At 31.4% G+C, this 11,499-nt stretch overlaps 1 protein-coding gene across 1 annotated transcript; it reads right to left on the bottom strand.

Moving 5' to 3' along the window:
- Positions 1 to 4,440: 4,440 nt before the first annotated feature.
- On the bottom strand, positions 4,441 to 6,276 carry LOC100569686 (intracellular protein transport protein USO1-like). The gene is made up of 7 exons (XM_003242256.4): positions 6,163 to 6,276; positions 5,936 to 6,074; positions 5,801 to 5,874; positions 5,364 to 5,701; positions 5,181 to 5,291; positions 4,819 to 5,121; positions 4,441 to 4,688 (listed from the first exon to the last, which is right to left on the bottom strand). The coding sequence occupies exons 1-7, from the start codon at positions 6,169 to 6,171 to the stop codon at positions 4,568 to 4,570; spliced, it is 1,095 nt and encodes a 364-aa protein (XP_003242304.1). The 5' UTR covers positions 6,172 to 6,276; the 3' UTR covers positions 4,441 to 4,567.
- Positions 6,277 to 11,499: the final 5,223 nt, after the last annotated feature.

The raw sequence follows: 11,499 nt of genomic DNA on the forward strand, positions 1-11,499 counted from the left end.
CACGATATTTTTTATTCATATTTTTCATCGTGATTCGTGGCACTAATAATTTTATGAATATTAAAAATCGCCTCGATAAAAACCTATTGATATTGTTAATCAATCCTAATCCGTTTTCAAAATTGAAATCCGTTAAACCAAATTAATACAGTTTTGTCTAGACTTTTGGTCTAAAAGCGACTTTTTTACACAGACTTAAGGGGCCTCACTACCACGTCATTTTTTGTCAAATACTACTTTTTCTAATTCCAACGATACGTGTCGACAATTATCACGATTTTCATTCTGAAAAAATATTCGCATTGTCCGTAATAATATCCAAGGGAATGATCGAGCCACATTTAAAATTTTAGTAATTTAAATTGCAAAAAAAATCACCAACTGCGGGTTGTATTCTTTAGAATACACGGAATTGTACAAAGTCAGTAAGTATTTATTGACTCTGCCTCTTACACAGGTGACGCGTGTGAAAGGTCATTTTCGAAACTAAAATTGTTAAAAACACGATGAAGGTCCATTATTGTACAAGACAATTTAGAATCATTATACTTAATGCAGTGTGAGCGAGACATATTAAATCAAGTAGATGAAGATCAAATTATAAGTGCTCTGTGTTTGAACAGCAAAGAAATGCAACGTCTACTCATTATTAAGATATAAGTTAAGTATTTAAAAAAAACTGTTACGGCTTATGTTTTTATTACTTTTTTACTTTTAAAATTTTAAAAGTAAGTGCACAATTTATTTTCTCAGTTATTTTACTATGAAAAATATTATTATTTCCATTAGTATTTTGTTAAAAATTTCAGAATAAATCATGATCTGTGTTTAACATCTTCAGGCAGTAGTTTGTAAATAAATCAAACATGGGTCAGTCAGCCTATATTAGTACCTATATTTAATGATATTATTGTGAATAAAGTAATTTTTATATAAATATAACCTATTTATGTGGAGCTTTATTTTAAATTTTCAATCCTCAGACATAAAAGTTGAACATTTTATACATTTTTAACTACAAAATAATAATTAAATTTTAAATTTGATAATATCAATTTTATCAAAATTCGAATTTTAAGTACTTATAAAAAAAAATTGTGTCTATGTATTTGTAATATTTAACAATTGCTATTGTGAAATTATATCAGGACCCTTGTATTAAATTTTCACGCTTTTTCACCCAACAAATAAAATTTTATTGACAATTATAGAAAAAAAAACAACTTTTTAAAAAAGAAATTTAAAACTGACAATGTCCGTAAACAGCTCAAAAAGAGTCAAACTATTTTGATAGTATATACCTAGTAAATGAAAATATAAGCAATCAATGAAATTTTTATGTATCTACTTTATTCGTTTTTGAATTACAACAAAATAACAAAATCGATATACATGTGAAATCGAGTGAATATCCAATCTTGTAAGTTGTAAAAATATGAACTTCAAACGCTCATAAAAATTTGATTTGATTTGCTTGTAGACATTTTATTTTTGTTAAAGGTAGACAAACTTATGGGGAATCTTGTATTACATTTTCAAATCTTAGATTAAAAAAGAAAGTTTTTTTATGGATTTCTAACTAAATAATTTACACGTTTTCGTCATTTTTACGTAGATATTTTGTCAATATTTGAACTTTAAATGTTTATAAAAAAAAATTGTGATTGGCTTTTTAATATTTTTTATCTTTCTTTGAACAATATATTAGACGCCTTCTATTAAATTTTCAAGCTTTTTTACCCATAACAAATAAAATTGTATTGATATTTATAAAATAAAAATCAGGTAAGTGATGGATGTCGATCTGCTGTACAGTCATAGGTGCACATAGGGGGGTGCTTGGGGGTGCTTAGCACCCCCACGTTTCAAACTAGCACCCCCAATTCAGAAAAGATAGGTACTGTTGAAGAACATTTTAGCACTTTTATTGTCCTCATAGCTGATGACAGACACACAAAAATAAAAAAAAATACACATCATTGTACCTACCTAAAATCAATACATTCATTGCTCCGCTCAGAATCTAAAACATTTCAATTGATAAAAACAACATTTATTTGTTTTAGATTTGTCTTAGATATTAATTATATAAAGTTAATCAAATCTTATGAGTCCTAACTCTTAAAATATTTGACTGCGGAGAATAGTTAAAAAAGAAAATTTATTTATTTTTAGAAAAAAAAAGTGTTACAAGTTAATCATAAATTAATTATATCTTATGCGTTTTTGAGCGTATGTCTGTGAAGGATGCTTGAGCAAAATATATTTTGAACGGTTCTTCTATTTAATTATTGAAGATAGTCAATATAGTTAATGTAAAATTTACAGGTAGCATATTTTAATGATGCACTTTTGAATTTTACTTGTTTTTTTATAGATTCTAAAAAGATACAAAAGTCATAAAATTGATATACAGTCATCTCGGTAACTCGAACCTTGATAACTCGAAATTCTTGACATCTCGAACAAATAAAATTCCCTTTCAAATAACAATAATACATTGAGATATTAATAACTCGAAATTTTTAGTCAGTCAAATTTTTTTTCCCCTTGAGCTCGAAGTTACCATGAGTCGACTGTATTTATAATACATTTTGAGCTTTGGGATACGTATTTGTATTTCCAATTTTTCATTTAAATTTAAAAAAAAAATGTTATCTTGTGTATCTATAATGTTATCTAATACAGCCAAATATTGAATTATGTAACTCAAATCTGAGTCTGAACGCATTGTTAAAATTACCAGAAATAATTAACAACTGTGTTCCCGAGCAAATTAATACAAAGAAGTACTATACAATTTTTAATCATTTGATTCAGGATGCTATAAAATTAAAGGAATTATCCAAAAAGTACAACGATACTAAAATATTTCTAAATCCAGACCATAAATTTATTTTAGTTTATATTAATTTCATCTTAATATAGAAACTGTAAGTCTATACATATTTAATTAGTTTAAATGTTTACTTTTAGAGACCAACTTTAGAGACCTGAAACAGCGGAACTTCAGAATGTAGCAGAGTGTATGCAACCCACACGTCCTACAGTTCCCCTACAGTTTCTATAAGCCTTTTAGAGCATCAGAAAATCACAAATTAATTGGAACATAATGGTAATTTGATCCCTATGTCTCATGCAGTCCGGGGGTGTTGTGAACCCCTCTCTGTATGTTATATGCATTATAAGATATAGTAATAGTTTTAGTGTAGTATAATAGTAAGTAAGCATTTTCTTTTGTGAACAGGCAGAGTCACACGGTCGCACGGTCTGAAGGAATTCGCTGTGTGAACAGTTTTGAGCCCGAGTGAGCTCCTACCGTGTCTCGCTGTAAGTGTAAACAGTATTGTTGTACTGTCTAGGCATCGTGCAGAACATCTGTTATTTAAGTCTAATAAATTCTGTTTAACTAAAGTTTTTTTGATTTGATTATTTTAAGAAAGTACAGTGATAACTAAAAATCATGCATTCATTTATCAACGAAAAATTTGAATTGTGAAGACGTCTATAACAATGTCGTTGGTTGAAATGATAATCTCAGCGAGACGGCTCGCGATGAGCACCTCTGAATCTATCGGCATTCGTTCATAAAAGTTTTTACAATATCGATGTTAAACAACCTCATCAAGAGATACGTAGCTCGAGAACACGGAATTATCAAAAGTAACAGTAGTTGATAGGCTTCCGTTGCTTCGGGCGCAAATGTAACCGTCAACGTGTTAGCATGTTTTTCAATGGTCGGCAGCAAGACTGGTTTGAGCCATATTTTTTTTATCAGACTCCGTATGTGGTATTCTCAGTGGTAAATCTATCCAATTCTGCGTACGAAATCATACTTGGTAAGCAAATCTGGGCAAGTTACTGAAAATAATTAACTGTGGCAAGTTAAATCAGTTCAATTAAATTGCCTTCAGTTAAAAGTTAAAAGTTAACAAAAAAAAATTAACTAAATAAGTTTAAAGTTAGGATAGAAAATAAAATTAACTTAACTCAATTACCATATTTTTAAATCATAAAATGCCTAATTAATTTTATTTACACAAACATTTACCAAGACGTTTACCACTGTATAAAAAATTAGATTATTATAATAATATGATAAATAGAAAATAAATTACCAAAATCGAAAAAGAGTCAACGAATCAGTATTGTCTAGCTGGTTCCGCATGGCATGAAAAGAAAATTAACTTTACTGCATGAGAATTATAACTAACTCTAAAAAATTAAGTTACAATAAAAAACAAATTAACATTTTAACATTTTAACATTTTAAGTTAAAAACAAAAATAATTAACTACCTAGTTAACCTTCGCTGGTAAGAGTGAAAGTACATCATCTATGCTATGTTATGTATAGCATACACTAGAATGCAAACTTAATTGCATCTATAAATAAAATACAAACTTAATAGGTATCATTATGCAAACAAAGTTATGAAAATTCCTGTTCGCATCTCGCTAAATATAACACAATATATTGATTAGCAAAGATAAAAATGTAAGTGATTCGTATTCTTATAATTCGTAATAGTTGTTGTCGTAAGATTCTTGTGGTCATCTGCGTTTCATTATCGAATTATATCGTTTGTTGACGGAGTTATTTCCCTCATTAAGTTTAATGTCATGTTCTGCTGATGAATTAAATCGTTTTTTGTATCTACTAATTTCTCCAGTTCTTTAAGACGATCCCTATAAATCACACACTTATATATTATTTTGCATACATAACATGAATATGATAAAAATAACCCAAACATATTATGATATATTATCTACTCAGTTGTAATATTACATTTGCATTCTTATTATAAATGTATACCTCATTTCCGATATCTCTATTTTGTGGAACTCTTTGGTTGCTACCAACGTCTTCTTCATGTCTGCTATGGTTACAGAAAGTTGTCTTATTTCGTTTTGATATTTTTCTATTTTTTCTGATTGATGCGATTTTAATTCTACCACAGGATTGTTCAACCGTATTTCCAAATTCTGTTTTTCTTGCATCAAGTTTTCGATCACGTAATCTTGGTTTTTAATGTACTGTTCTTTGCGGTTCAAGGCTTTATGATCTTCGGCGATCTGATTCTCCAGTTGTATTTGATATGCATTCCATTCTAAACGCCTAAAAAACAAAAAATATTAAACTTGTCTATTTAAGACAGTTGATTTTACTATATTTACTCATCTTCTATTTCCTTAATTTTTTCAGCATATTCACTGTCATCAGATTTTTCCGATAGGACGTGAATCTTTTCACTCGCATTAGCTAACGCAACCTCCGCCTCTTCCAAACTAATAATAAGGATTTTAAAAACTATATTTTATTCACCATCGTCACTATTGTGTTCATATTTTTGTGTATACCGTTTTAGAAGGTCTATTTTTTCGTTGACGACATTTTCTAATTCCTTAATTGTCGAATCCAGTTTTTCTTTGTAGGAAAATCCTTCTAGCATTTTCTGTTCCAACTCAAAATTCTTATCCAAGACCACTGTAACCGAATTCATCAACTCAATATTAGTACGTTTCTCATTTGACATCTCCATCGTGAGAGTATTTAATTTGTTATTGAATTGTTCCATATAATTATTCAACTTTTCCATTTCGACCTTCAACGGCTCGAGGTCATTGGTCTTCGATAAATTAACATTTTTTTTATTTATATCAGACTTCAACACGTTTTTGTGACTATTAATGTTACTCTGCAATGTATGTAATTAATATGAGATAACAATATGCTAACTACAAAATCAACAGTTTATTGATGATTAATCATAATATTATATTTTAGTGGTAATTACCCCAGCGGTAGCAACTTCCTGGCCATCGCCAGACACCTTACTCTTTGACTTCAGTTTTTCCCATCGTAATATAGCTGTAATGTAATATTTTTTAAGTTAATATTTAAAGTTTAAGCCCAAAATACCAACGTTAACCTTCATCCATATCTGATACACATTTATTTGGAATATTTTCATTTTTTAATAAGTTTGTATTAATTTTTGATTTGACTTTTTGCATTATTAAAGAATTTTTTCGAATATTTGCATTCTGTTTTGGGAATTGTTCAGCTACCTGTAATATGCGTGCATCAATATCAATAAGTCATACTTAATAGTATCAAAAAACGTTATCTTAAATTATTTGAATTTATTTGAATTACTTTTTTCATATTTTTTGGTAGTCAGTGTAATAAAAACTATTTTATTTTATTTTGTCAACAATGATAAAATAAATATGCTCTCAATATTTACTACATTTTAAGTGTTTAAAGTTGCTCAGCAACGTAAAACATTAAAAATATAACGATGCATTATTGATATATTTTTTTTATATATATATTATTTTGTTGTTTTTATCAGGACGTTTAAGTGTAGTGATATAAAATAACGAAAAGTGGGTTAGTCGGGGAAATACGCAGCAAGGAGGCAGATTATAAAGGGTGTAACCAGGGATGTCATTTCACATTTTTTCATGAGATGCAAAATTAACATTGAAAATCTGAAGTAATACCAGTCGCTCGCATGGTTGAATCATCCCATGATTAATTTTTTCAACACACTTTTTGTGTAAATGTAGATCATTTCATAGAAATTACAGTATAAAACAAATAACAATAATTTTGTTTTAACACAATATTATATGTATCACCACAGCTAATTGTTCAATAATCAATTAGACAATACAACTGATCAAAATAAACTTTATTTTAACATTGCCTTTTAGTACAGCTTTCAATTAACGCTAAAAAAATAAAAAATTACCTAATAGATTTTCATATAAAAATGTCTATAAATCAATTAATATAACTAAGAAGTAATGTATATTTAAATATAATATTATTATATTAAATAGTATAAAGAGTATAGTATAAAGAGTATATCAAAATTGAGCTCATACCTGGTGTTGGAACAAACGCAATAGTAAGTTAACTTTGTGAAGAAAGATTAATTTCGTGTCAAAAGAAAAACTGGTCGGTGCTGTGTGGTTCGCTGCGGCCGCCGTCGACGTGGTAATCTGTGGACTGTGTTGATCTGACGTGTTGCACCGAGTGTACTACAGTAGGTGAACTGTACTATTTCTATCGTATGTGCGTGGCGATTATTTTATACCCACTCTATTGTTATAGGTATAGTTATATTTAATAGGTAGGTACTCAGTTTTGAGTTGTGTCACTATCCTTTCAGCAGGCAATGTACATAGATTATTTCAGTCACAAACAGAGACATAAGTCAAAATGTTTTAAAATATTTATTATTCATCCATTTACAACATACACCAAACATATTTAAAAACAATGTAATTTAACATAGTTCTATCAAAACAGCATACAAATTTAATAACAATTTTATTTGTAATTTTAAACCTTAAATAGCTGATTACCAACAGTTGTTTTTTTTAGTATTGTCCCTATTCTTTCAGTAGCGTGATATTAGTATTTACTATTATTGATTATCTATTTAACTATTGACAGCGATAATAGTTGGTATTCTTATTTCCCAACTTAATAACAAAAAATTACTATCGTAACATCATATTCTTGAAGTATGAAAAACCAGTGTTTGCCCATGTCACCATCCTTCCCCATGGATCCATGCTTATCACCTATACTCTATAGAATATTATTTTAGTATATACGAATCGCGAATAACCCATAAGTAAGTGACTGTTGAATGTACCCTTTGCCAATTTTCTTTTTGATAACTTAAGTTATTCCTATGATCAGGACAGAATTTGGAGGGGAATCGGGGATTGTATGTGTGATGATTCGTGTGTCAATAATGTTACATCAATAATATAGCATTTTAAACATTTATGCTGAATTCTATTTTAATGTTGACACTGTAACAGTTAAAAGCCGTCAGTGCTCAGTCATTAGCACTCAGGTTAGTAAAATAAAAATTAACAATATTACTTGTTTTATTAATAGCTGTATATAAGTAGTTAATAATTTATTTGTTAGGAACATTTGTGAATACCTAGTTTTTGTAATGGATCTTTACCTATTACATCGCAGGGCTCACTTTTTTGAAATTTTTATTTCATTTTTAAATTTGTAGTGTTGTAATCTGATTTTTAAATGGAACTGACCTTGTTGAAAGAGATTTAAACGGTTTGATTAAAGATGCTGCAATTTAAAATGATTTAAACCTTCAGACTTACTTTGGAAATAATTAACTTAAAAAATCTTGCATTAGGTAAGTTACCTGACCTTATAAATTAATTTAAACTTAAATAAAAATAAAAAATTGAATTAAACTCCATTAAACGTTTTTGGAGTTACTACAAGAGTACTCAATAACTGATAAATTCCCAAATATTTGTATTGCTATTCATTTGTATCTCACATTGCCTTGTACTACTGCATAGATGTAGTTATAGTAAACTCAAATTCATAAAAACATATTTACGACCACGATGAACCAAAACAGACTCACTAACTTATCACTTTTGTCAATCAAAATGAGATCACAAAGACAGTTGATTTTGATTCAGTTATTGATAATTTTTCTGCGATCAACGCCAAAAAAAAAAAAGTTTTAAATATTAAATTTAACATTTTGGACATTTGGAAAATGTAGAATAAAGATATTTTAGTATCTATTTAATCCATAAGTTATAATAATTATATTATAATTTTCAGTACTTAATTATATTAAGTTATAATATAATCAAAACTAATATAACATATTATATTAAGTTTTGATTGTAAAAATACAAATATTAAAAATGTATTAATAGTGTCATTTACATATAGCTTTTTATTTTAAAAGTAAGCAGTAGACAATTTAGATTTGTTGATAAATAATTCATATAATATGTTATTATTATCAATATTTTTTTTCTAAACCTGAAACTTAAAAATATAAACCTTTGATTTTGGCTTTAAATATACCAATTAGAAGTGTTCATTAGTTTAAAATTTAAAACTTTTGATTTTTAAGTTTAAATTATTTAAATTGTTTGTGGTAATATATTGCGAACGGCCTTTTAAATGGTTGGTACTCTCACTACTGTGCGAGTGTGCTTGATTTTTCAAAAAAATAAATACTGCTTCTGGTCATCTCCCTGAAATGCGCGTTTATTTTTTATTTTCATAGGATCTTAAAAACTTAAGATCCAGCCCTGCATACGATTTACACTTTTATCTATTTTGAATAGAAAACACCATCATATAAAGAGACCTATTGGTTTTATTTACATACATAAATTTGCATACGTTAAAAAAATTACTGTGATAAAAAAGTGTTGATGTCTTCATTGTAATGATATCGTCAATTTCCTCCGCCATTGGACGAGTCCATTATGAGACCGTGCATGTCTTTCACAACTCCCATTACCCGACAAGCGAACGCCTCTGCTTCGTTGGCGATCCGTCGTTGAACTGAGCACGTCTCGAAGTTCTTCTTGCGCACTCGCAAATCCATCTTGTGGCCGTCGATCTCGCACGACACCGTCTCGTACTGTTGCTGAGGGCAATTTGGCCCGGTGGTCGTGATACAGCAGGTTCGACGACACGGCCGCGGTTGCGGGCAACCTGTCGGACAACACGGGATGGTAATTGTCTTCTTCTGGGAGCAAGGGTCGGGTGGTGGCGAGCAACGAACCGGGCACTTGGCCGGACAAGGGCCGGGACATTTGGCTGGACAGGGAATCGGACACTTGGCCGGACAAGGGACGGGACACTTGGCTGGACAGGGAATCGGACATTTGGCAGGACAAGGTGTTGGACATTTGGCCGGGCAGGGTGTTGGACACTTGACTGGGCATGGTATCGGACACTTCACAGGGCATGGTGTAGGACATTTTACCGGGCAGGGGGTAGGACATCTGGCCGGCCGTGTGCCACAAGGAACCGGGCAGGGGGTCGGACAGGGGGCCGGGCAGGGAGCCGGGCACGAGACAGGACACGGGGTGGGGCACGTGATCGGCGCAGCCATCATTGGACCGAAGCACCACACCCGCGCCTTTATAACCAGCACAGCCACCGTTCGCCCGTCGTGGCAACTAGTCATCGGTACGGTCATCTCGCAGCAGTCATCAGAGGCGTTGTCATCGCAGTCAGCGGCACATGCTCCGCCGGCTCTGGAGTCCGGCCTTCGGCGCCGTCGTTCGTCCGGTTTCGTTGTCACCGGCACTTCCATTTCGCCGGATGCCAGTTCTACGCGCCCGGGCAACGTGTCCGCGCCCAATATCCGGTGTAGCCGGACGGACACGCGCATCGACCGCGGGTCACACTTGCCAACGCTGGGCATAGGAAACGTGTACTTATTGCCGGCATTCACGGAAGTCACCGTAGACCCAGAACAGTCCACGGCTGCCGGAATCTCGCACACCATCTGCTCCTGGTTGCCAAGAAACTTGATGCCAACGGCTGTGCCGCAGCCCTCGTCTTCCGGTCGGCCGCACCGTGTCATCGTCTTCACCACGAACTCCAATTGATAGAGCTTATCTGTTGCACACGTCATATTGTGTTTTTGTTATCGCTTTGAAACTTTTTATTGTAATTTTTGATTTCTACTTGTTTTTTAAAAACAATTTTTTAGATTTGTATCGTTTATCTTGCGTGTTTTGTGTGTAACAATACGACGGCTGTAGCCAAGCGACCGCATCGCATTATAATAATTGGCAGGAAGCCATATAGTTATGTAATTACTAAATATCTGCAGGTGGTACATTTATGACGAATAAACAGGAAGACTTGATGTCTTGATATACCCATCATATGTCATATATGGGTTGGATATCTAATATTTTGATAGAGTTCCTTTTGAGTAATATTATCAACAGACTTCTAAAACTATTCTATAAAAAGGTAAAATATTTTGTACCAGATTAGCTGCGCATTGGCTCAGATTTTTTAATTGAGAATGAATAACTTAAGAGGAACCTTTTATTCAATTTTTGAACTATGATACTCAGTAGGTAACAAAAAAGTTATCATACATAAATAAAAAAAAACCAAAAAAGTTAAAAAGAAATATTTTTAACACATTTAATAGTGCAAAAAGAACAAATATGTTTTGAAAATGATATAAATTTTAGATTCTGAGTGGGATAAATGTATTGATTTTACAATGACGTGTTTTTTTTATTGTTTTTTTTTTTTTTGTGTGTCTGTCATCACCTTTAAGGACAGTAAAAGTGTTTGGATTTTCTTCAACAGTACCTTTTCTGATAAGAAAGTGAATCTAGTTGGTACTTTAGGGGGTGAAAAGTAAAATTTTTCCAATAGTTTTCAAAAGCGCCGTGAAAAACAAAAGAAAAATTAAAGAAAAACGGGAATTTTTACGCAAAATCTGTTTTCGAGAAAATTGATTTTGGTTTTTGGTGTAACTTTAAAACGAATGACTGTAGATACATGAAATTTTCACTGGTTGTTTATATTTCCATTTTCTATACATGATAAAATTTTCAAAATATTTTGATTTGTTTTGAGCTGTTTACGGACAATTTCAGTTTCCAATTTAATTAGTTTTTTTTTCTATGAATGTCAATA

Source organism: Acyrthosiphon pisum, chromosome X, assembly GCF_005508785.2.
Source record: "Acyrthosiphon pisum isolate AL4f chromosome X, pea_aphid_22Mar2018_4r6ur, whole genome shotgun sequence".
In the NCBI taxonomy this organism is placed as follows: Eukaryota; Metazoa; Arthropoda; class Insecta; order Hemiptera; family Aphididae; genus Acyrthosiphon; species Acyrthosiphon pisum.

What these genes read in the sequence shown, in the direction of transcription:
- LOC100569686 (XM_003242256.4), bottom strand. An exon ending in ATTAAGGAAATAGAAGATGA is followed by an intron (nt 5,122 to 5,180) that starts GTAAATATAGTA and finishes TTTGTTTTTTAG; the next exon opens with GCGTTTAGAATGGAATGCAT. An exon ending in ATAGAGATATCGGAAATGAG is followed by an intron (nt 4,689 to 4,818) that starts GTATACATTTAT and finishes TGTGATTTATAG; the next exon opens with GGATCGTCTTAAAGAACTGG.